Source organism: Mixophyes fleayi, chromosome 8 (genome assembly GCF_038048845.1).
Source record: "Mixophyes fleayi isolate aMixFle1 chromosome 8, aMixFle1.hap1, whole genome shotgun sequence".
Lineage (NCBI taxonomy): Eukaryota > Metazoa > Chordata > Amphibia > Anura > Limnodynastidae > Mixophyes > Mixophyes fleayi.
In genome coordinates, this window is record NC_134409.1 from 13,469,378 (window position 1) to 13,496,667 (window position 27,290).

Sequence of the window (27,290 nt, forward strand, 5' to 3'; positions counted from 1 at the left end):
ATTGAATATGCCCCTTAGAGTTGCTTTTATCAGATCCAGACTTTACGTAGATCTAATAGCGCCAGGAGGGAGACAAGATCTGGTACTTCCATTCATATTCCTAACTAATAATATAGGCTATAGGCTCTTTTCACTTTTATGTTTAGGGGGTAGATTTGTTGTGTTGACCATAGCAACGCCGGAGGGACGCTAATAACAGATAATTATATTATTTTTCAAGCAGAATAAAATGTTTGCAAAATCGTCTTATCATGATCTGTGTTAATGAATTTTAAATATGAACATCTGCTTTAACGCAAATTAACATACTATAATCTACTGTGTCGCTCTCCCTTAAATGTTTGGTTTCCAGAGGGATGTAAGTCATCAATTTCTAATTATATACATTAGGACATAGTAAAATCCTCTACGATAACAGAATGGATTTGAAGTTCTCCTACAGAATGTGGATGCTGTGATAATGTAACGTGATTTACTGGTATAATGTAGGAGACCCCAGCAAGCCGTACCTGGGTTGTAGGGCACTGAAGATTTATAAGCACCACAGGACTTGCACATTTTAGAATATTGAAATACATTAAGACGGTCTTGTTCCTAGAAGGAATAAGAGTGTGGCAACAATAAATCAAATGTAATCAAATAATATGAAACACAAATCATTAAATGGATATATAGTATATACACAATGAGTCAAATCAATTTTTCAGTGATGGGTATAAAACATAGATTTTCATACATTGGTATTTAAAATAAATAATTTCCAATAGCCTCAGAATTGTGAGCGCTATGTAGAGAGCGCAACTTACACTGTAAAGTCTAGCAAATATAGTCAACATCCACTAGGGGGCTCCAAAAGCAACTCTCTTCTGAACTACATCTATGGTCTAGTCTCTAGTTCACGTCCGAACGCGACTTGCAAATAAGTTGGGTGATTAAAAAGAACGCAGAACTTGTGTATAGTTCTGCTCGTATTCAATTCCTAGCTACGTTTTGCTTTGCAGCTGAGCTTAAGTACTCTCTGCCTATACAGCACTTGTAAACAGACAGAACAGACTGCAGAGTCAGCACACGCATATGTGCAATAAAAGGTCACGACAAGACGCATAGAACTTTTATTTTATCATAAATTTAAATATCAACTACTAACAGTATAATAATTTATATAAATGTTTATTTTCAAACATTATTTTTTTATATTAAATCCATAAATAAAGATGTTTTCAATACATACTTTGTATGTGCATTTATATTGTCTATTTTAGATGCATACAGTTGTTTTACTTTAAAGACTATGCCGTGTCAGTCATCACTATCAGTCAGCATTTACGCCTGACTTGAAGTGGGTGCCTGAAAACCAATGTACTTACGACAACCACAGGATATGAATCGGCACGCCATTATACTGTACTTCATCATCATCATCATCATCATTTATTTATATAGCGCCAGCAAATTCCGTAGCGCTTTACAATTGGCCTAGGTTAGTTTGACACTTGACTCTCCCGTCCCGCCTCTCGAGTGTTAGGCAGCCCCGACGTTTTGTTCGGACATGGATTGCATGCAGTTGCACTCATTGGCGTAACGCTCGCATGTTCCGCCAATAAACAGTGCGGAATTGGGCGCGCTACACTATGCAATGTATGTCGAAAACATAGATCAGGCCCAAAGAGTTTAGATATAAATAAAATGCAAAAACTATGCTAGCCATTAAGAGCTTTGGACATGTGGTTGGATCTAATGAGGGCCTGTTTTTGATGGGTTACTTCTCAGGTCTGTTGATAGCTCTGAAACAACACACGAGCCAATAACGGGAATGTTTGATGGGGTACTGTATCGATATTGGTGCATGTGTTGCCATCTGAAGTAAGATTTCTGGACGTTAATAATTTGAATGTATATTGGTTCAGCTGACTCTCTGATATATTGGTTCTTACTGAATTGATAGGCTGCATTCTCACGCCACCCTATCCCACGTTAGTTGCTTCCACTGTGTCTAGATTAATAAAAGATTTTATAAAAGAAGGGTAATTCCATGTCTGAAAGGCATTATTTATTAAAATATTACTGATCGGTAAGCCAAGGATACACACTACCTTTCTGGAATAATCTGGAATGCAGTGTACCATATCAATATAGCCTACATCAGTCTCAGGAAACTCTTGCGTGGTCACTGAACTACAAGATCCAGCATGCTTTGGATTGTGATTCACCAAAAGCAGTAGAGTCACAGCTTAGGATTCAATCATCAAATGGAAGCATATACATAGTAATGTCATATATAGTAATGTCATCATAACTGACTTAAAGCTAGCATTTATCACACAGGTTACATTTTCCCTGTACTGTAAATTTCTGTACAACTTACTCATTGGCAGTGCCCTTTTGCCCACAAAACTGCCCATAGCTGTCCGTCGGGTACACGATTTTCCTCGGGTCTCCATGAATCCAGGCTAAAGGGGAAAACACAGATGTAAAATGTTAGTAAAAGGCTATAAAGTGACTCAAAGCAATTAACAGAGAGCGGGCATAAAGTCTGAGGAGAGGCCGTCGACTATTGGAGCATACCTGGATTTCAGGAGAAGCCAAATAGAGGTATTGGGGTTACACGTGCACTTATGGAGTGAAAGGAAGTCAGAGAGAACGATAAGGGCCAGGCCTGGATTTGTGGCGAGGTGACAGAGAGGAATCGGGGGCTGAGCTGTATTTATGGAGAGGTCACAGAGAGACATTGCAATTAGGGCTAGATTTGAGGAGAGGAAACACAGAGGCATTGGGGGCTGCGCTGGATTTTAAGAGAAGCCACAGAGAAGATTTGGAGGAAGGCCTGGATTTGAGGAGAGGCCACAGAGAGGCATTGGGGGCAGGCCTGGATTTCAGAAGAAGTCACAGAGAGGCATTGGGGGCAGGTCTGAATTTCAGGAGAGGTCACAATTAGGCATTGGGGGAAGGCCTGGATTTGAGGAGAGGCCACAGAGAGGCATTGGGGGCTGGTCTGGATTTTAGGAGAAGCCATAGAGGCATTGGGGGCTGGGCCTGGATTTGAAGAGAGGTCACAGTTGGGCATTGGGGGTTGATCTAGATTTCAGGAGAGACTACAAAGAGGCACCTGGGCTGCTCTGAATTTCAGAAGATGCCACAGAGAGGAATTGGGGCCGGTCTGGATTTGAGGAGAGGCCACAGAGAGGAATTGGGGGCTGAGCTGTATTTAAGAAGAGGCTTCAGAGAGACATTGCAATTAGGGCTAGAGTGGAGGAAAGGCCACAGAGGAATTGGGAGCCGGCCTGGATTTCAGGATAAGTCACAGAGGCATTGGGGGCTAGGCCTGGATTTCAGGAGAAGTTACAGAGGCATTGGGGGCTAGGCCTGGATTTCAGGAGAAGTCACAGAGGCATTGGGGGCTGGCCTGGATTTCAGGAGAAGCCACAGAGGAATTGGGAGCCGGCCTGGATTTCAGGAGAAGTCACAGAGGCATTGGGGGCTGGCCTGGATTTCAGGAGAAGTCACAGAGGCATTGGGGGCTAGGCCTGGATTTCAGGAGAAGTCACAGAGGCATTGGGGGCTAGGCCTGGATTTCAGGAGAAGTCACAGAGGCATTGGGGGCTGGCCTGGATTTCAGGAGAAGCCACAGAGGAATTGGGAGCCGGCCTGGATTTCAGGAGAAGTCACAGAGGCATTGGGGGCTGGCCTGGATTTCAGGAGAAGTCACAGAGGCATTGGGGGCTAGGCCTGGATTTCAGGAGAAGCCACAGAGGAATTGGGGGCTGGCCTGGATTTCAGGAGAAGTCACAGAGGCATTGGGAGCCGGCCTGGATTTCAGGAGAAGTCACAGAGGCATTGGGAGCCGGCCTGGATTTCAGGAGAAGTCACAGAGGCATTGGGACAGACATGTAATTGCAAAAACAATTCAAGGAGTCAATGAGCAAAGGAGCTCTGTATCGTTTCTTTCAGTTGCACACAGGTTCCCTCTGTAAACCAGATATCTTCATATCTCTTTGGAGAAGGCTTAAACATCTAAAAGGCTCGAAGTCCCCTCACAAACACCAGGAAGGCTTTAAAGTCTGCACTAGGAAATCTCTTTTTATTTATTTAAATAAGATCCTGGCAAAGTATCTTATAGGAGGAAACCTGTACAGAAGACATTCTGCCATTTATTTTTACAGAGATGGTCTAATAAACAGCCCCAGCGACTCTCACAGTCCCCAGGTAAATCAGTCCTACCGATGCCGGTAACAGACTTTTCTCTGGCTGAGACTAGGTGGGAGGTTGTGTTTGGAGAACGTTTCAGTAATAACAGAGTAAAAAGGTAACTTGTCCGACACATATTAATACCTGTATAAATCAGTACTATAAATCCGTGACTCAGGCTGCAGCGGTAATATCATAAACAACAACAACACTGTTCACAAGCTATGTTGTGGGTGTACTTAATGTAGAGCAGAAACACTATATAAAGGAAAGTTATTCAGAGTGCCAAGATTTTTATTATGTTCCTTCTAATGAAATAACATCTATTTGTTAGCTCTATGGCTGTCTGTCTCTATAAATCATATTTATGTGACACATTGGTAACAGTGGCTTAATTAGATGGAACAGGGTGAACTTGTTATATCCGTAGTGTTCTATCAAGGGACATGACCGGGGTGTGATTAATTTACTACATAATACGGTTGATTATTATGCTGAACATGAGTCGGGATAATAATATGTATGTATGTTCCCATTCATCTCCAGGTATCTTGAATTAGAATAATATGTACAGGTAAATATTTCCTCCTGGGAATTTGCTATGGGTGCAATCTACAGGGTATATATTTACTTCTTTCTTTCATTCCTTATTTGGACTTGATGCATTGACCTATAAACTTGTACCATCCATACAATCATAGATTTTCTCTTACGCCTCTTGTTATTAAGTCTTGTATTATTATTTTTTTGCAGATTAATAGTTTGTTTTCCCTACATCTCTATTAAGGCACATGCAACAGTTAATCTCTGTGTGCTGGGCAGGGCTGCCACCAGAAATTGAGGGGCTCAGTACGAATGTAACAAGCAGGGCCCCCCTCCTTTCTTCTCTCACCCCAGCTTCATTTTTATATTATTCTCTACCCAACGCTTGCCTCCCCCCATTCTATACAGTCACCCCCCATCCCCGGTTTCATGTAACCCGTACAGTAGTTTACTTACCTATCTGCATCTTTTTGCTGTCTCCTTTCGGGTCCTCTCTATTGACAGCACTGTGACATTCTTAATTAATCTCTGTGCGGGAGCTGGGCATCTGGGGGGCTAGAACTAGAGCATACAGCGGCACTTGTGCAGCCCTAACATCTTGGGAGTGGAGGCAGACATGCTGCCTACGAGGGGGCCCGCTGCCGCATCCTTAATTACATGCAGAGGTCTTTTCCCACACCACGTCTCAGGAGCAGCTGCTGCCTAGAAATGGGGCCCACTACCTCCCTTTATTCACTGCGGAGGCCACTGACCCTAATTAATTTGTTTGGACTCAGGGCTGGTGGGGCCCCACTCTGCTGTTGAGCCCCATAGTGCTGTTCTCCCTGAACCCCCCTGATGGCGCCCTGAGTGTTGGGTATTTGTAGCCCTGATGCTGTCTGCAGAATTGACGGTCCAATGAACCACTTCACCCACAGATCAAATAGTGAGTAAATAGAAAGGGAGGAGAGGAGCATTAGAAACACTCCTTTAGAGAGAGTATCCAACTGATGCTTAAATGCAGGTAAATTATTATTTTATATAAATTTAGATTAGGGTCTAAGCTTTCTCTTCTATAAAGCTGAACGACATTGACAGAGAGGAAGAATTGGGAGAATTTAGTAGATTCTGGAGACCATAGTTTTGATGGAATTGCAACTTTTGCAATACTAAGTTTGTGGCTCTGTCCTTCTATTAACACCAGCTATGTTTTATCCTGCAAACTTCTTCACAGGCTACGTTTATCATTGACCTTTAAGATTGTTTTTGTAATACATCTCATTATAAATATAGGGATGAGGTTGAGCTTCTAGAACCTTGGACTTTAGGGAGGAAAAGGCAGCGCGTCCACCTTTATTAAGGGACTGCTTACTTAAAGACTCCACCTCCACCCCTGCCAGCTCATCTACATAATCCCTCCCTGCAATATTAGATCACAATTTTTCTACTTCAGCATAAATCTAAGTGCAGCCATCAGTCTAATCTATGCTTGGGAGAGGAACGCCCCTGACCCGCCCAACCCCAGATAGTGCAAATGCTGTCTATCCTCCATGCGCCTTCCCCTAAAATCTGGACTATTTCCAACTGTTCTTGATCAGATTATTAGCCAGTCAAAACATGATCAGTTTGTAGGTGGTAGCTTCATATTGTAATTAACCAGTGATGGCAAATTATTCAAGGTTACCGCAACATCTCCCAGTTTATAACATCAGATGTTGTCCAACAACATGCGGTGCTACTGAGAGCACAAACCTGAACTATACTAACTGTGAGACTGCAACATGAGAAAAGAAAGAAGAATGAAGAAGGAAGAAAGAAGAAGAAAGAAGAGGAATGAAGAAGAAGAAGAACGAAGAAAGAAGAGGAAAGAAGAAAGAAGAGGAAAGAAGAAAGAAGAAGAAGGAAGAAGAAAGAAGAAGAAGAAGAAGGAAAAAACGAAGAAGGAAGAAAAAAGAAGAAATAAGAAGAAGACAGAAGAAAAATGAAGAAAGAATAAAGAAAGAAAAAATAAGAAAGAAGAAAAAAGGAAAGAGGAAGAGGAAAGAAAAAAAAGGAAGAAGGAAGAAAAAAGAAGAAAACAGAAGAAGGAAGAAAAAAGAAGAAAGAAGTAAGAAGAAGAAATAAGAACAAAGAAGAAAGAAGTAAGAAGAAAGAAGGAAGAAAGAGGAAGAAATAAGAAAAAAGACATTAGAAGAAATAAGGAGTAAGAAGAAAGAAGGAAGAAGAATGAAATAAAACTATTGAAATAAAATTTGGGGCAATAATCTTTACTCTATGTATTCGAGACAGATTAACACATGGTTCAACATCTGCATTTTGTATTACACACACATATAATAACATCAACAATGAGCGTCACTTACCGACGATGCCTAGCGCGATGTAGCCCAGAATCACCACTACAAAGATGATGCAGCAAATGATGTCCGTACAGTGTCTGGATACAAGGAATAAAGTGTATATTAGAGTCAGAGTGAGGTGAAGCTCATGTATAGTAATAGTAATGAATACTTTCTAGTGAATACTTTTTATATATTTTTAAGGATCTCTAAAATCAAGCCATAAAAACATTATTTTATGATCTTAATTAGATGACTTTTCTCTATTAAATTATTCATTAAAAGGATGCGTACACTACCCATGCAGTCAAAATGTAAAATAAGAGACGTGTAACTTGCGGTCATGGCGCACAGCCAAACAACTTATCTACAAAACACAAAAGCTATTTTATTTAACTCTGTGTTCCAAATAACTCTCTCCTATTCCTGACACCCCCTGTGCATGGAGGATTTCAATAAAAAGTAGTAATATTTATCTTTAGCTATCCTTTAATTGAACAGTAATTTACTTTGTATTTACTCTTTATTTTTATATACGCTTAACACAGGTTTAAAAAAACAAAACAACCCTGCCCCTTATACACTAATATGGGGACTCTGAGAGTAGCCCCGCACTATGCATTATCCTGGGAGCCCTCGCATTAGCAAAACAAACACAGACCATGTTTTTAACGCACTCTTCTGAGTGGAGGGAGCACAGAGATTTTACATTTATTTTACACCTATTCTGTTGTATCTTTCTGTATTGACAAAGGATTATGCATCAGGCCAAAAAGAGGACAGGAAAATGGTGGAATGAAAGTGGGATCCTTACTCTCCAATTACGTAAGAAGAGCAAGTAACCAATAATTGGAGAGGCTTGTAAATATTCTATTTAAATGTCTTCTATAAATAGAGGAAACCACACCCGTAATGAAATGGCTGTAAGCAGTGTCGGACTGGCCTGCCGGGGAGCCGGGGTATCCCCCGGGAGGCCCTGTTGCCTGATAACCCCGCCCTCTTTGTTGGTGAGGCAGAGCAGAGAATTACCGAGTTGCGGTCAGTCTACATATGAAACGGAGACTGTCAAACTAATCCCTGCCTACAGCCAGCACGTGAGAACACTTCCTGCTCCTGAGACAGAGAGAGGCAGAAATGCTTCACAGTGACACAGATCTCAGATTACTCCTTCTGCTGTAGTTGCAGGCGTCCTGTAGTCATAAAGTTGCCATCCTAACTGCAGTGTGAGTCCGTGTAATCAGTAAGTAATAAATCGTGCAAACTTCTCTAGAGCTCTCCACTGTGTGACCTCGGAGGGAGGGAGATAAATTAGAATGGCTTCATTGCAATATACGTCTTCAGTGCCTCTATAAAAGGATCCTATTGCAGCTGACCAATGAATGGATTCCTAATAAACTAGTAACCAAATTCACTGTTTATATCATGTTCCATGTTTATTTGTTTTCAATCAATTGTGGGACTCTATTCCCTATAGAAGCATATCTTAATCAGAATAAAACACATTCAGACAGTTAGGTCCTTATAGGATTGCATCTGCTATATGCTTTAATATTAATGTTTTGCTTTTGTCCTTTGTAGTGGCATTGGATTATTATTGAGTGTACATTTTGTGGGTAGATCATTTTTTAGAGTCCTGTTTTTATTTGCCAGTGTCTAGAGTGTAATTAGATTTATGTAATATTTTAAATGTGCATATATTTTTATGCTAATAATTTTGTGGTCTCCATAGTGCTTCATGGATATATTAATTTTTAGTCTATACCCTTATATTGTGGTTTTCATATGATGAATGGTTGATCTCTAGTACTGTAGTATAGCATTTGTTTTCTGTGTACACTATGAGGGGAGAGAACACTAACCACAAAGAATGGACAGCACACAAATAGCTGATGATGATTGATTGTATTCAATTCATCCCTCCCCTTTCCCTGTCTCCCCTGTTTCACACAGTGCCCTCCATGCTGCATTTGCTCCCCTTCACTTACTTTCCTATTGACTTCTTTCTTCTCTTCTGTCTTTTCCTTCGCGGCTCCTCACTGCAAATGTCCTCTTTTTCTTTATGGACCATACTAAGGTGCTATACGTTGTCCTCCATGGCCTGACCCCATCCCCTTTAATGACTGACCACAACCCCTCTTACAGTTGGCCACACCCCATTGTAGTGGGCCCCTACCGCTGCATTTCCCCCGGTGGGCCCTTCATGTCCCAGTCCGACACTGGCTGTAAGTAATGCGTAGGGTGGCTTCCCATATCACAGTTCTTCGCTTACTATGGTTCACTGTGGGTGTAAAGTATCCAAGTCACAGGCACATAGACCGGTGATTTGCTACCACACAAGGAGTCCTGATCAGTAAATCTGCTTCCCTCCATATATGCATTTCTACATTAAGAAATGGCAAATGTGATATACAGGTTGCTATTACATGGTGACAAGTGAAGATTTGACTTAATGTGCAGAAAGGAGGAAAAATTTTTAGGGGAGCACTGTATATTATATATATATATATATATATATAGATATATATATATATATATATATATATATATGTTTATTTATTCTTCTCAGTGTTTTCCCACTTGCAGGAAAGTATGGTAAGGCTCCATGGTGTTATGTATGGAGAGAGAAGGGTTGGTTCCATACATAAGGTCCAGTCCGGGTCTTCCGGTCTGCCACTCTCTCAGCAGACTAATCAGGAGTTGCACCTGTGTGGTGACTGTAAAAGGCTGTTAGGCAGTTCACTCACTCTCTCATTGTCTGGGGAGGAGGTCAGATGGCTCCTGAGAGAAACTGCAACGTTGATCTGTGAGTTCCATTGTTCGGTGTAAGTGAGGGACACTAGGCCCCTCACTCTAGAGAGGGAATACCTCTGTATTAGTTAGTAGCCAGATAGCTAGGACTTTGTTTATGTTTTGTTCTGTTTGCAAGCTGGTGAATAAAACTAGCCGAGGCTATTGAACCTGAAACACTGGATTCATGTGATTTATCTGGCTAAAGTGCAACCTTCCACCCCAGAGGACAGCATCCCTAATACGATCTTGTGACATATATATATATATATATATATATATATATATATATATAAGTACCGACACACGGTCCTATTAAAAGTATAGGACGAGACCCATCCTCCACCAGCCCTGAGCTTGTACATGCCATACACAGGAAGAAATGATTCACTCTCTCCACCCTTATACAATAATTTACCTCCGCAAACTATCCATTTCTGCACTGCTCAGCTAGACCAGGTTCATCTGTGCGCCTACTCCGTACTCTGCTAGTAATGTCTTTACTTCACCTGACTCCTCCCCTCTGCCAGTGCAAACTGCTGCTCCTCAGACTGTAAACCTATGCGCTCCAGGTTGAATATAGGTGAATACGGGGCCAAAGGAACTTGAGCAGTCCTTTTGCTACAATGTATGCACACGTTCATGTTTCGGCATTAGTTCGTTTGCGTTGCGTATCTTGCGTGATTCCACAGTGCGCTTTCCCAGAAACAGACATTACGCCAATGAGCAGGCAATTCATGTCGCGCACAACTGACGTTTACGATTATTTGCAACTAGAGAGGTGGGACGGGCGGACTGACGTAGGCCATGTATGGTAAGGAGTTGTTCCGACGCATATGCGGACAATTCTCATCTTGAGTTTGTCGTAAGTACTCTTGCTTTTACCTGTGTCTTTTGCACTCACTACAGGGCAGATGAAACTGCCGACAGATAGTGATGACCGACACGGCGTAGTCTTTAATTTAAAAATGACACTAGCTATCACAGAATAACTCTATGCAACTAAGCTATCCTATTAAAACACATAGTATGTACAGTACACATTGAAGTAATCTTTATTTACATAATTATTGTAAAAAATATATATTTGTAAATAAAAAAAATTAGATAAATGATACCATTAGCTGTTACTTTATAATAAATTAAAATACAAGTTTTACGTGTTCCGTTGTGACTTTTTATTGTATAAACACATGTACGTATACTGCTGTCTGTTCTACGTGTCTACGTACGGCAAGTGCTGTTTAGGCAGAATGTACTTGCACCCAGATCCAAATGAAAACGTGTCTTGAGATATCCTTGGGTTTGAATACGACACAGTTGCATGCTCTTTTTAAACACGGAACTTACATACACGTTGCATCCGGACACGAAACAGTCCCTAAGTACCTACTTGACTAGGCAGGCAAAGGTATATGTCAATCATATGTTAAACGTACCAGTTTCTAGAAATGACAAACAGCTGAAAATTTCCATTGCAGTTTTCGAGTTGTGCTGTGACATTCAAGGCTATTTCACAGCAAAGATTTTAATAACACCAGACTACCTCGCTCTCCTCGCTCTCTGACACCTCGTCTCTCAGCTGAGGCTTTTGCTGCTCACCTACTCCCAACTTTTATTCACAGTTTCCCTCTAATTACCCTGAGGCAAGAATCAGAAAGTGTCACAAAAACTTACCATGCAGCAGTATTAAATATTAAAATTGTACTTTGTAAGCGAAGTGAAAACCAGCGCTGTCAGGCGGAGATTTGATTCCGTCTAGAACCTGCCACGGAGCTCAGCCGGGATGTGGAATAAAGTGATTAGATCTTATCACCAGGTGAGAGCACCGTTTCCCATTCCTAAATAATTCCTGACATTTCATACCAACAACAAAGCACAACAAAGCTTCTGTGAATATGTTTCACCAGATAAGCAAAGATTTAAGTCAATAACAAATGGAATAAGAAACCTGATGCATTAGTAAATGTATATATTATATATTATTTATATCTAACAAAAATCAATAAGAAAAAAATACTCATTGCACCCATGTAAAGCTCTGACCATATTCACATTTGAAAACAGAGTGGGGGACTCAGGGGGTGCAGAGGTCTTGAAGGTGGAGGAAACCTATCATTGTCGGGCCCCCTGACCTCCAGGCCTCTTAGTCGAACCCCCTATAGTTCCTTCCCTGCTTACAGTCACTACAGAAGGAAATACACAGTGACACACAGCTACATCACTGTGCGATTCCTCCTGTACCCCCTATAGTTCCGCTACTGCTTACAGTCACTGCATAAGGAAATACACAGTGATACACAGAAGCATCACTGTGCAATTCCTCCTGCACCCCCTATAGGTCTGTCCCTGCTTACAGTCACTACATAAGGAAATACACAGTGACACACAGAAGCATCACTGTGTGATTCCTCCTGCACCCCCTATAGGTCTGCCCCTGCTTACAGTCACAACATAAGGAAATACACAGCGACACACAGAAGCATCACTGTGCAATTCCTCCTGCACGCCCTATAGTTCCATCCCTGCTTACAGTCACTACATAAAGAAATACATAGTGTCACACAGAAGCATCACTGTGTGATTCCTGCTGCGCTCCCCTATAGCTCCGCTACGGCTTACAGTCACAACATAGGGAAATACAAAGTGACACAGAAGCATCCTCCTGCACCCCCTATAGTTACACCCCTTCTTAGTCACTACAGAAGGAAATACACAGTGACACACAGAAGCATCACTGTGCAATTCCTCCTGCACCCCCTATAGTTACACCCCTGCTTAGTTACTACATATGAAAATACACAGTAACACACAGAAGTATCACTGTGCAATTCCTCCTGCACCCCCTATAGTTCCGCGCCTGCTTAGTAACTACATAAGGCAATACACAGTGACACACAGAAGCATCACTGTGCAATTCCTCCTGCACCCCCTATAGTTACACCCCTGCTTAGTTACTACATATGAAAATACACAGTGACACACAGAAACATCACTGTGTGATTCCTCCTGCACCCCCTATAGTTCTGCCCCTGATTAGTATAAGGACATACACAGTGACACACAGAAACATCACTGTGCGATTCTTCTGCACCCCCTATAGTTCCGCCCCTGCTTACAGTCACTACATAAAGAAAAATATAGTGACACACAGAAGCATCTCCGTGCTATTCCTCCTGCACCCCCTATAGGTATGCCCATGCTTAGTCACTACAGAAGGAAATACACAGCGACACACCGAAACATCATTGGGTCACTGTGCAATTCCTCCTGCACCACCTATAGTTCCGCCCCTGCTTACAGTGACTACGTAAGAAAATACACAGGGACACACAGAAGCTTCACTGTGCGCTTCCTCCTGCACCCCCTATAGGTCTACCCCTGCTTACAGTCACTACATAAGGAAATACACAGTGATACACAGAAGCATCACTGTGCGTTTCCTCCTGCACCCGCTATAGTTCCGCCCCTGCTTACAGTCACTACATAAGGAAATACACAGTGATAAACAGAAGCATCGCTGTGCATTTCCTCCTGCACTCCCTATAGTTCCGCCCCTGCTTACAGTCACTACATAAGGAAATACACAGTGATAAACAGAAGCATCGCTGTGCATTTCCTCCTGCACTCCCTATAGTTCCACCCCTGCTTAGTCACTGTGCTATTCCTCCTGCAGTCACTGCATGAGAAAAAGGCTGGCGACTGGTACCAGGGAGAGAGAGGTTGTGCCCTCCCTGCTCTGTACCTCCGGTACCCTCCTTCCTAACAGCATCTCACTTTTCCTACTGTGAATGGTCTGTGCATCATTTCACCAGGAGTGGGGCTAATGGGGATGGATGGGCAGCAGTCTGCTGACTGTGGGGCATAATGGGTATTCTGACAACTAAGGGAGAACAGCCCTGTTTACAGCTGGGATTGCTATTGAACCGAGGAGGTGGCAGCTCCGTTTCTCTGAAGAGTTTGCAGTTTCCTTTTACTACCACACACACGCAAAGATCCCACACCCTCTGCTACTAAAGACAAACTGATTGTAAGTCACGACACACACACGTTTCCAACAAGGAGCTGCTCCATCATAAAATCATACTTGTCCACTCTCCTGGACTTTTCTGGGAGACTACTGAATTCCGGATAGGTCTCCCAGATTCCCAAGAGAGCAGGGCATTCCTCCGCATCCTGCCCGCTTCCTAGTGAAGCGAGCAGTATGAGAGCCTCCATGACTTGGTTCTTGGTGAATCGCATCATTTTGACCCTGAGCCCCAAAAGGACACATACATGTCATTGTGTCAGCGCTGCAGGGCCAGAGTAACGAGATTCACCTGCCCTGATCTGTCCTCACACCCCACCTCTCCTCTGGGATCCACCAGAGGGAAGGAGTAAAAAGTCGGTAAGTAAGGTTAAAAGTATTTACAGAATTCTTCATCCGAGATTGTTTGTGTCGCTCATGATCACCCTGAATGACAGAGGCTTTATAAGGGTGATGTGAGCAGCCAACAGTCTGCAGTATATCAGTTATAAGTACATTTTATCTACCAAATACAGAACGTGAGGTGGCAAAACAGTGACTAACCACGCTGTTGTCACATTGTACAGCACTAAAAATAACCTCTATAATATTTCAGCTTACACAGCACAGGTTTAACACATCTTAATTAGCAACAGTTTTATATTACCCAATTACCTAATCTCTGTAATGCCGACTGTTCCCCACACGTTACTTTTTGTATATAGAAATCTTTGAGAACTGTCCACTTGGCTGTACAATGTTTGTATACAAAGAGGTAATTTACAAACTTAAAAACACCTGCAGATGTACAGGGTTTCATTTTGCAGTAAAGTGACAAATTGTCTTGCCCCTGGGCACCCTTCCCACAAATATTGATTGAGCGTCTTCCACTCTCTGTGTATGACAATTGCCCGATGTGGGCAGCAAAACGAGCGATATTATGGGCTGATTCAATTCTCCATGGACTTAGCTGGTCTCAGCTGTGGCATCGAACACCAAGGGGAAAATTTAATTGAGGAGATGTGGCGCGCGGACATAGCTCCGCACACATTGCTGGCAATTATGGTAGAAACCTTTGCTCATTCTTCCTCGCCGCAAAGTGTCTCACGGACATTCCGGAGACTCGTCGCGGCTAATTGAACCCCCCCCCGTCCCGCCCAAAGAATCAGAGCCCCTGTCTTATGTACCCTGGGCCCCTGCCTTAACTGCCCAGAGCCCGCCAAAATCTTAATCTAGTACTGTCAAGAATGTCAGCCAAGCCCAGCGATAGAGAAACTCTTCCTAACGTTAGAGAAAAGTCATGCCCAGGGATTACTTGAACAGGCAAGAGACAGAAAGGAGCTTACATGGGTTTTTGCTAATCAACGTGAGAGGACCCAGAATTGCATTTTAAAGGGGGTCCCCAACTTCAGAGAATTCTATTGCCCAGGCAGATTTGTTTATTGTCATTATCATAAGAATTAATAAAAAATAAGGTAATTTCTGTGTGTTGTAGATAATAATATAAACACAGAAGATCTCTTGTCATGTTTAAGGGCTACTCAGTACCCGGTAGATGAATTCTCTGAAGGTGGAGACCTCCTTTAAGATCAACTTATATTAAGTCACAGGTATTAGCATCATCAGCTATTTATATAGCGCCACTAATTCCGCAGCGCTGTACAGAGAACTCACTCACATCAGTCCCTGCCCCATTGGAGCTTACAGTCCCTAAGACACAGAGATACTAGGTTCAATTTGATAGCAGCGAATTAACCTACTAGTATGTTTTTGGAGTGTGGGAGGAAACCGGACCACCCGGAGGAAACCCACGCAAACACAGGGAGAACATAGAAACGCCACACAGATAAGGCCATGGTCGGGAATCAAACTCATGATTCCAGTGCTGTGAGGCAGAAGTGTTAACCACTGAGCCACCGTGCTGCAGGTATTAGCCAGTACTGATGTGGTTTTATTGCCTTCTCTATAAATATGCAGCTCATAGCAGAGTACATTACATAGACCATTCATTCTCTGCTGTAACTGTAACATCTCTCATTTGGCTGCACGCACAGCTCAGTAGTATATTGGCAGAGTGGACGGAGCTGTAGAAACAGACGAGGACGCTCTGTATTCATTAAGCAGTGGAATACTGTCAACCACATGGTAACAATCTCTCTCTTCGCACTTGGAAGGGAGAGGAATGAATCAATGTCATTATAATGTTGGAGAGAATGTGGGGGCATCAATGTTACAATGAAAAAGAATGTTCAATTAGATACATTTCTGGAATTCTTCCGGATCTTTTTAAATTGTGGCATCTGTCGGCTTAGCACAGTCTTACCAGTTTGGCAAGGAAAACGAATCAGACAGCTTGATGGTTGTTTATGAAGAAAGCGCAGGGCAAGTGGTCATATTGGGATTTGTTAGTCATTAACGCTCGTTCTGCTGCAAAATACATCCCTTGTCCAGCACCCCGTATTAAATGACAGAAAATGCTTTACTTTTAATTAGGCTGATTTCACATCTTAGTAAACTCAAAATACCACATTCACAAGACACGCCTCTTGCCAGGGCCTGATTAAGGGTTCTGGCCGCCCTAGGCTAATACGGCCGCAGCGCCCCCCCCCCCCCCTCCTCCGAATATATAGGTGTATAGGAACACTCCTGAATATGAATGTTCAGGTGTATTCTCCAGCATTCAAATTTAGACAGATTGTGCCATTGTCTCTTACCTGTCCTTGCTCTTCTCTCTTGCAACTTTGTTATCCTCTCGCTGGCTTCTGGAAAGTTGGCGTCCTTTTTTGAAAATGCAAAAATGTATTATAATGCAAACCCTGAATGATTAGGCCCTTTAGTTAAAACAAAACACTCCATTATGGCCAGCTAAAAGTACCCCATTGGACAGGCATATATAAGCAATACCTGAATATTTGTTGTCAATCAAATACAAACCTCTACCAGCCCCATCTCACTAATATTTAGTATTCTAGTGATTGCTGAGACCACCCATGTGACCACCACACAATCATGAGATTCTGCCCCCCAAAGCTGCTCTATTTTTTAAATACCCCCTGCAGCCATTTTCCTTAACCACAACCCCCCCCCCCACAGCCATTTTCCTTAACCCCTGCTGCAGCCATTTTCTTTACCTCCCACCCTGCATCCATCCCCCTTGCAGCTATTTTCCTTACCTCCACTATGCTAGCTAGCTATCCACCCCCCCCCCCCCCCCCCGTCACATCAAAACTCCCCCAGTCACATATATCAGCCCCCCTCCTCTGCCCTCCTTCATACATATCAACCTCTCTACCTCCCTATAGATTTTCATGGCAGCCCCCCCCTCCCACCCTATAGATTTGTATGACAGTCCCCCTCTCCCTCCCTATACATATGCATGACAGTCCCCCCTCTCCCTCCCTATAGATATGCAGGGTAGTCCCCCCCATCCCTATAGATATGCAGGGTAGTTCCCCCCTCCCTATAGATATGCAAGGTAGTTCCCCCCCTCCCTATAGATATGCAGGGTAGTTACCCCCCCCCTTCCTATAGATATGCAGGGCAGTTCCCCCTCTCTATAGATATGCAGGGCAGTTCTCCCCCTCCCTATAGATATGCAGGGCAGTTCCCCCCCCCCTCCTTATAGATATGCAGGGCAGTTCCCCCCCCTCCCTATAGATATGCAGGGTAGTTCCCTCCCTCTCTATAGATATGCAGTGTAGTTCCCCCCCTCCCTATAGATATGCAGGGTAGTTCCCCCCCCCCTTCCTATAGATATGCAGGGCAGTTCCCCCTCCCTATAGATATGCAGGGCAGTTCTCCCCCTCCCTATAGATATGCAGGGCAGTTCCCCCCCCTCCTTATAGATATGCAGGGCAGTTCCCCCCCCTCCCTATAGATATGCAGGGCAGTTCCCCCCCCTCCCTATAGATATGCAGGGCAGTCCCCCCCTCCCTATAGATATGCAGGGCAGTTCCCCCTCCCTATAGATATGCAGGGCAGTTCTCCCCCTCCCTATAGATATGCAGGGCAGTTCCCCCCCTCCCTATAGATATGCAGGGCAGTTCTCCCCCTCCCTATAGATATGCAGGGCAGTTCCCCCCCTCCTTATAGATATGCAGGGCAGTTCCCCCCCCCCCTCCCTATAGATATGCAGGGCAGTTCCCCCCCCTCCCTATAGATATGCAGGGCAGTCCCCCCCTCCCTATAGATATGCAGGGCAGTTCCCCCTCCCTATAGATATGCAGGGCAGTTCTCCCCCTCCCTATAGATATGCAGGGCAGTTCCCCCCCTCCCTATAGATATGCAGGGCAGTTCTCCCCCTCCCTATAGATATGCAGGGCAGTTCCCCCCCCCTCCCTATAGATATGCAGGGCAGTTCCCCCCCCTCCCTATAGATATGCAGGGCAGTTCCCCCCCCCCTCCCTATAGATATGCAGGGCAGTTCCCCCCCCCCCCTATAGATATGCAGGGCAGCTCCCCCCTTCACTTACCTGTAGTTGTGCCAGCGTCGCTCCTCTCCTCAGATCAGCAGATAGGAAGTGAAGACGTCCTGCTTCCTGTCTGCTGCACAGCAACAGGCAGCCTGGCGATTGGCTGTGTGTTGCTAACCACTGACCACCAATGCTTTTGATCGTCGAGCCCTCCACCCCCCCGCGGCAATCCCCCCCCCGCAGCGATCCCCAGCGTCGACCCCCCCTCCCCCTCCCCCACCCCGAAAAAAAAAATGAATGAAGGAAAAAAAAAAATTTTTTCAAAAAAAAAAAATTTTTTTTAAAAAAAATTAAAAAAAAAAAAAATTACCCACAGTGCAGCGCCCCCCGGGACCCAGCGCCCCAGGCTGCAGCCTGGTCAGCCTAGTGGTTGATCAGGCCCTGCCTCTTGCTCTGTGATGTCACTAGGAACTAGCAAATTGATAGGCCGAGAATGAATTCAGGCCACACCAATTCAGTAGGAAGGGGTAGAGAGGGCACCGGGTCAGTTGGTGCCTAAAGGCCGAATTCATTAAGGAGAGTAAGGCAAAAAAAGGAGTACATTTTCTCCTGGATAAACCATGTCACAATACAAGGGGTGCAAACTAGTTTATTATTTAGTTAAATACTGGCTGATTTTTCATGTAGCACACAAATACTTGATAGCTTTATGTAAAAATTTAAAATTGACCTAGGACATGCCCTAATCCAACTATAAATCTGTCCCCACATTTTAAATTTATCTTGCTCTCCAATGCAACATGGTTTTGCCAAGGTGCAAAGTTACTCCTTTTTTTGCCTTACTTTCCTTAATGAATCAAGCCCAGAGAGACTACAAATTATTCACTACATTCTAAATAAAAGAATTAACATGACATTTGTTGACATGACATTGTTCATGCTTACAGCGTAGTTTACTCAGAATTCCGAGCCAGGCTTATCTTAAGATACAGGCAACACGTACTAGTACGCAAAATACGTACCTTTTCACTAGATACACTTAACTCATATTTTATGATACAAGCGCAGGATTCGCTTTAAGCACATTAAATGCAACGGCCGTAATGCCATTAAATAAATACTTTTAAAAAATATATATATATGCTCCCTGCCTCAAAAAAAAAAGCTTAACCAGCTCTTCAGCTGCCAGCCTAGGCTGGTACTGGCAAAATCGGAGAGATAAAAAGCATGGGGCCAATACCAGCTCTTGGCTATGCCAGCCAGGTCTGATGGCACTACAGCAGGGAAAGCCGTAGCATGGAATGCCTGATACATAGTGCCAAACCAACCCTCAGCCAATCCGCATAGAGCTGTAAAATAAATGGCCACCAGCCCTGTACTGAAAAGCACTAAATCTATTCCCACACCCTTGCCGCTGGGTTTATTGATCAAAAAATAGATTTACTTAACATACTGGGACCTGCTGTGGTGCAGAACAGGTCTCAGCATGCCAAGACCGTCATTAAGTGTATGGGCATGCTAGCACTTGTGGTTCACTTACGTCCAACACTACATAACCCTCTGGACGGTTTGGGATTACACCAGCATGAATCTAGTGCCAAGAGCCTCAGAATTAACATACCGGGTTATGTAATTACACAGCTTGAAAAAGCCCCTAACTAACGGTAAATCACAAAGACAATGTCCACTGGGCTATAATATACAAGTCCACTTTTTTTGTTATAACTGCAAAATAAGAGAGTCTATTTTACTGATTTACCCCCCCATCATATCTCTCACTGATTGTTAGATACACTCTCTAAGAGGATTCCATCTTTGGTGAGCTAGATGTTTGCAGTCCTCTTTGGACTCTTTGGGCTAGATTTACTAAGCTGCGGGTTTGAGAAAGTGGGGATGTTGCCTATGGCAACCAATCAGATTCTAGCTGTCATTTTGTAGAAGGTACTAAATAAATGAAAGCTGGAATCTGATTGGTTGCTATAGGCAACAGCCCCACTTTTTCAAACCCGCAGCTTAGTAAATCTAGCCCTTTGAGTTGTACTTAGTAGCGTGTACAGCTTTTTGCACAAATCAATTCAAATTTAGTTTAGAGAAAGGACTGAGTACACCAGCAACACTAAAGATAGCATTGCGGCAGGAAAGGTAAGTGATAGATACACTCTTCTAGAGAGTGTATCTAGCAAATGTTTCTGAGTAGGATGGTGGTTAGATTAGCAAAATAGAATATATGGGTCTTTTGTGCACAAATGAGCAACGTAAAAAAATCCACAAAAAGTGGACTGATGAGGAATGCCAACATTTTAATTGGGAAGGAAAGTGATGCAGTCTAATTGGACATAGGTCACTACACATCTCAACATTGTGTGCGACTACTGGACATAATACAGTTTACAAATCTAAATATTTGCCAGTTTTATTTGAACTGATATTGAGAACAACATGTAATGGTCTATACAGAGTAATAGTTCTTTCACACATAAATGCATTTTTTGTTTCTACATGTGCAACTTAAACAAAACGCGTTAAGGATGATGGGTAAACATTCCCATGTTAGAAACACAGAAACAAAGAATTTTACGGCAGATAAGAACCACTTGGCCCATCTAGTCTGACCATTTTTAACCGATGATAACCTCAAACCCTATTTGATCCTTAGTTCTTTGTAAAGATATCCTTAGGTCTATCCCAAGCATGTTTAAACTGCTCTACTGTATTACCTCTACCACCTCTGATGGAGGCTATTCCACTTATCCACTACCCTTTATGTGATAGTAGTTTTTCTCACAGCCTACTTCCCCTCAGTGTCAGTGCATGTCCTCGTGTTCTAATACTTCTCTTCCCCCCAGTGTCAGTACATGTCCTCGTGTACTAATACTTCTCTTCCCCCCAGTGTCAGTACATGTCCTCGTGTTCTAATACTTCTCTTCCTCTCAGTGTCAGTACATGTCCTCGTGTTCTAATACTTCTCTTCCCCCCAGTGTCAGTACATGTCCTCGTGTTCTAATACTTCTCTTCCCCCCAGTGTCAGTACATGTCCTCGTGTTCTAATACTTCTCTTCCCCCCAGTGTCAGTACATGTCCTCGTGTACTAATACTTCTCTTCCTTTGTAGAATGTTTCCCTCCTGTACCTTGTTATAACCCTTGATATATATGAAAGTTTCTATCATGTCCCCCCGTTCCCTTCTCTGCTCCAAACTATACATAATAAGATATTTTAGTCTTTCCGGGTAAGTTTTGTGCTGTAGACCATGCACCATTTTAGTTGCCCTTCTTTGTACCAGGGGCGGACCCAGACATTTGTCCTACCCCGGGCGATTTTAGGGGGGGGGGGAAGCAGTTCAGGCCCCGCCCCCTTTCTGTGTTCTAAGGCTGCCGGCGGCTGCACAGTATGTGCAGGTCCGTTCAGCAGTGAAAGTGTGCTGTCCCGCCGCTCTGATTGTGTTTAAAACACAATCAGAGCAGCGGGACAGCACACTTTCACTGCTGAACGGACCTGCACAGTGTGCAGCTGTCGGCAGCAAGCCCCTGCTAGGGGGGGCGATCGCCCCGATCGCCCCCCCTTGGATCCGCCACTGCTTTGTACAGTCTGTAATGTATTTATATCCTTCAGGAGATACGGCCTCCAGAACTGAACACAGTATTCTAGATGAGGCCGTACCAATGACCTATAAAGTGGCATGTATACAGTGGCATGTTGTGACTAATGCACAATGCAATGTGTTTTTCAACATTTCGGCATTAGCCATTCAGGAATTCTAACAATGCATACATCAGTTTAAATATGCACATTAAGCCATTCACACAGTCTCCAGGCTTATTTATTACGCCAGAACTCTTGTGATTATTCACCTTGGGATTGGGCTCTGAGTCAAAACACGAATATTAAATCCGGCATGCAGCACAGAAAAAGTTTTGTGCAGATACATATATATATATACACATACAAAATGAAAACATACACTAACAATAACAGGCAGCACACAGAAAAAAAAAAAAGTACCGTGGAAGGTATTCAGTATAAGAAACAAGATAACTTGTACTATGCAATTGGTCATATAAACAGGGTAGGGACAGATAGTAATGTACATCCCAACAGAAGTGGTGCTGTGTAGTTCTAGGTCTAAAACAAAAACTAAAATCTTCAGGTGCAATATTGTAAAATCTTTGATCGTTCTTGGAAATCAGTGGTATTTACCAGCTATGAGCATTATGGGAGGAAGAAAAATCCATTATAAATGTTATAGTCTTGATTAGAACTTACCGGTTTCCAATTGGTCCTTTAAACTTTGAATCAAACTTCCTCGGTTCACCTACAATACAGAACAGAAGCTGACATTAGAAATAATGTTCTAACGGGTTTGGGCAATGCTGGAACTTGTAGTTCCAAAGCACTGCTTTCATATGTACGTTTAATAAGCGTTTTTATGCATTTACAAGTGCCTTCCATCCGCACTTTTAAAAAGTGTCTGTGACAGAACAGTAACTTGTACGGTCTCATTTGTTACAATGATTTTTTATTTTCTCAGCCGTTTATATGGGCTTAACTTACATTAGGGACACAGAATTTTAATACCAGTCTATACGTAGGCTATATCTGCTCTAGGTGTTTATAACATACAAACATTTTAGATTTTGAGCATGTGCATATCTCTGTGGAGAGCACATAATGTGTGACTGTCATCCCAGCCACAGGGGAACCAAAAAGAGCGTTAGTTTCAAACGGTATATAAGTGACATAAATATATGTATAAAGTATTGTACTATATACAGTGAGTAAAGATGAGATCACTTATTTGTGAAGAATGGTGATGTCACCGGAGTCACATGATGGATAACAATATTCCTTGTAACAATTGCATAGGAGCTTTCACCATAACACTCAGTCTGTGGCTTCCTGCTGCCTCCATTCCCCTCCTCACATCATGTCACTGCCCCTGTCACATGCAGCCCTGTCCTCACTAACACATCACTCATCTCCTGATATACTCTGTGCTGCTGGGGAACCCTGCTCCTTCCACTATATAACCCTCAGTCTGTGGCTTCCTGCTGCCTCCATTCCCCTCCTCACATCATGTCACTGCCCCTGTCACATACAGCCCTGTCCTCACTAACACATCACTCATCTCCTGATATACTCTGTACTGCTGGAGGATCCTGCTCCTTACACTATATAGCTCTAAGTCTGTGGCTTCCTGCTGCCCCATACATTGTATCGTCCAGCGTGAAGAAGAAACCCTCTTGCTGGACCTTCGATTATGCCAGATACTCGGTACGGTCATCTCAGCAAACAGGGTCATTTTAAAACATTAATTGGCACAGGGAAAAGATGACATTATCGGGTCCTCAGAACACTTTGCAAAACAAGAAGGGTAACTTGTAATTTATCCCTGAAGCAATGGGAAAATTAGGAGAGGTACGATAAGATCTCTATTAGGCTTGTCACACACGGGCCAATCCTGCCACTCGGTGGAAGCTTTGGGTGACGGTATCAATGTCCAATTTGTCCACACAAGTTGACTCAACGGGCAAGTGGTCAGATCACTTCCACCATGACTAGGGTAAGAAGCTGACCGTGCACACAGGCCGATCACCTGGGGTCATCTTCACATGCCTGATAGATCGGATATATTTTGATTGGACCATGGTGGTCATTTTCGGGGAACACGTGTTGCAATATTGGTCCAATGGGCAAATATTGGCTGTAATATTTAGAACATGAGAAAGATCTACGGTGTTCAGTGGGAGCCGTCCGTCATCTACCGAGGCTTCGGCAATGACACTTTTCTTTAAAAGCTGCTTATTTATCTAATTTAATTTCTGTTATGAGATTAAGGTTACTGTTGTATGGAGACAGAGCGATGACATGTTAGTTCGTAACACTGTGTTCAGTTCATGTATCAGCTGAGTCTCTATGACACACACAGGAACACAAATCAAGGCCTTTGTTAAACTATAACCCAGCAGATATCTCAGCCGTCTCCTGTTCCCAGCACTGTGTGAAAGTGGACTCCATAGAAACAAAACCATTACACATGCAGGATCATTAGGAACCACCAACTTATTTACATTTATGAGGACACAGACGTTACTCAAACTTCCCTGCAGTTTCGATTGGCCATAAAAAGGGATTCACCCATCAATAATGACTGATTTCCATTCTTATAGCTTTTCAAGTAAGAAAACAGCAAACTTACCGTAGGAATAATATCTATTTCCTCTTGCTGACTGGGTGTGTGAGATCCGGTGGGGACGAACCTCTATCAGTAGGACATTAGTCACAACTTGGCTGTTTTGTTTGTGTTTGCACTGATAGCACTAATAATCCTAACCTTGCACTAAAACTGCAAAGACGCTGACTTAACATCACAGTTCTGTAAATATATTGAGATTATATATATATATATATATATATATATATATATATATATATATATATACACACATATCCAGAGTACCAGCAGAAAGCCCTCATTAACAAGAGACACACATACAAACTCCTTGGGGACCGTGTCCTTGTCGAAAACAATCCCAAATGTGATCAACCAATAGGTTGCAGGATTATGAATTTTGGGAGGGGGGTTGGTTGCGTAAGTTTCCTGCTTTTTTTGTTATTGTATTTTTTTCTTATTTTGTTTTTTTGGGTCCTGGCAGGCAGCGCTGCCCGGTCGCATTGGAGGGTGATGAATTGGCTGGGGGGGGGGGGGGGGTCAGGAATTGGTTGGTTACTGGTAGTGTCAAGTTTAGTTCAAAGAAGTTTTTAATTGATTTGGTGCTGAATACAAAAATATGGGTGTATTAGCCTAGTGCAAGCAGAACTCTTAATCAGGCCCTGCCCAAGTGAAACAACAATTCTACCCTCTGTGCTACCCCCTATGAATCATACATACCAAATTCTCACTCGGGAGATCCTGGGGGAGAAGTTATGTGACAGGGGGTAGGAGGGGGCGTGTTGATGTCACCATAATGACACGATTAAGCCCCGCCTTTGCCATTCAATGCTGTGAATTTCGGCGAATCCGGGAGGTTTGCCTACTCTTTCCGGGAGTCCGGAAGGACTCCCCAAAATCTGGGAGCCTCCCAGGAATTCCGGGAGAGTAGGCAAGTATGTTATGAATTCAACTATACATATCTGGGGCCTGATTCATTAAGAAAAGTAAAGCTAAAAATATATGAGTAACTTTGCACCTTGACAAAACCATGTTGCATTGGAGGGAGAAGTAAATTTAATATGTACTGACAGATTTATAGTTGGGGTAGGTCATGTCATAGATCAACTTTTATATTTCAGTTTAAAAATAAAGCTATCAAGTATTTGTGTGCTACATGACAAAACAGCCAGTATTTAACTTATGTGCAAAATAATAAACTAATTTGCACCCCTTGCATTGTGACATGGTTTGTCCAGGAGAAAACGTACTCATTTTTTGCCTTACTTTCCTTAATGACTCAGGTCCCTGAACTGTAATCCATAGAATGATATGACCAAGAAGTAGTGAATTCCTCTGCACAGAGGGCATATAACTCACTGTTCCATTCACACATACATATGGAAACACTGTGAATCCTTCACAAAGTGTAAACGAGTGGGAGTTCCGTAAAGAAAAAATTAGATACTTTATTCGTACAACAGAACATTGATACCACTAATATGATTAATATAAAAAATAACCACTGCTATTACCAAGCAATGCATGACAGACCTTCCAGCTATCGCAGATTTGTATCATTTTTATTTTTACTCATCAACAAAAGTCATGAGGATCAGGCTCGGGCAAGCTGTAGTTTTCCAGCTACTGTGGAACTACAAGTTTCAGCATGCCATGCCAAATTTGTATGGGAGAGCAAACTAGGACAACAGAAAGTCATGCTGGGGCTTGTAGTTTCACAACGCCTGGAGAGCCACAGATTGTTCAGTCCTGAATTAAACTATCTCCTTCTACTAACCATGTGGGTGCAGAATCAGGGGCACTAGATATACACCAATGACATGCTAATCAATACAGGTATAAATATACAGAGAATATGGGTGTGACATCACAAAAGAGAAGAAGCAGCAACTGTGCTGCCCTCTGCAGCTGTAAGACCTTCAAAATTACATTGAATGAGTTTTTTTTATAATATTTCTATAGAAACAATGTTATGCAAATTACTCTTAAGGTGTAATACGCCTATAAATCAGCCCAATATTCCCTTTGTGCAACGTACTTTTTATTGTGGAATTTTCAAATATTTACTTATTAACTAAAGAGACTTTGCACCCTATTGTTGTAACAAAAAGCCCTTATCAGCTCCTCAGCAGCCCAGTGAAATCTCTGAAGCTGATGGCCGGCTCTCCGGCACTATTATACAAGGGCACGTCACAGCTCTGGAACAGCAAAACAAATACATCAGTCAGTTAGGAAACTGTTAGATGACTTCATAGGAAATCAGATGTTAAGTTATTATTGTTTTAGTACTGTTAATGGGAGTCTGAATTGAAAGGCTCAAAACTGAAGATTTAAAGAAGCAATTCCATGAAAATATCAGATGTGTTTTTAAAATAAATCACTGTGGCTCAGTATACAAAGAATGTTGGTAATTTTTTCCTTGTTTTTCTTCAGGCTGCTATTAATGACTTATGATTGTGGACTACCATGACAACCACAGTCACATGACACATGGTAGAGAGCAGAGGCACTTTGGAACGGTCCCCTGAGCTCTGTCTGCACTGTACCACCCCCAATCCCCTTCTGCTATCATATGGCGTGCTGAGAGCCTGTGTCTGCGTAGCAGAGAATTTGGAACACTCCTCTGAGCTTTTTCTGCACTGTGACATCCTCTTTCTTCCCCCTTTGCCATCACAGGACATGCTGAGAGCTGTGAGTATGTGTCTGTGTAGCAAACTGGCAGTGTCTGGCAGCCATTTGTTGTCAACCAGAGAGATTTTGAAAAGGAGATTATGGTTTGTCAGAGGTTAGCTAGGAAGTATGACAGATGCATGCTTAAAATGTACTTAACTTGCTATTTAAAAAAAATAAAAATCTTCTATTTGGGATTTT

At 42.8% G+C, this 27,290-nt stretch overlaps 1 protein-coding gene across 6 annotated transcripts in view; it reads right to left on the bottom strand.

Moving 5' to 3' along the window:
- SLC44A5 (solute carrier family 44 member 5) overlaps positions 1-27,290 on the bottom strand; it is a 105,742-nt gene that overhangs the window by 40,030 nt on the left and 38,422 nt on the right. For all 6 annotated transcript variants that reach the window (XM_075181926.1, XM_075181923.1, XM_075181922.1 and 3 more), the window contains 4 exons: positions 22,514-22,562; positions 7,071-7,144; positions 2,366-2,450; positions 510-594 (listed from right to left, as the gene is read on the bottom strand). In XM_075181926.1, the coding sequence (XP_075038027.1) occupies positions 510-594; positions 2,366-2,450; positions 7,071-7,144; positions 22,514-22,562 (293 nt within the window). The remainder of the gene's footprint in view (positions 1-509; positions 595-2,365; positions 2,451-7,070; positions 7,145-22,513; positions 22,563-27,290) is intronic.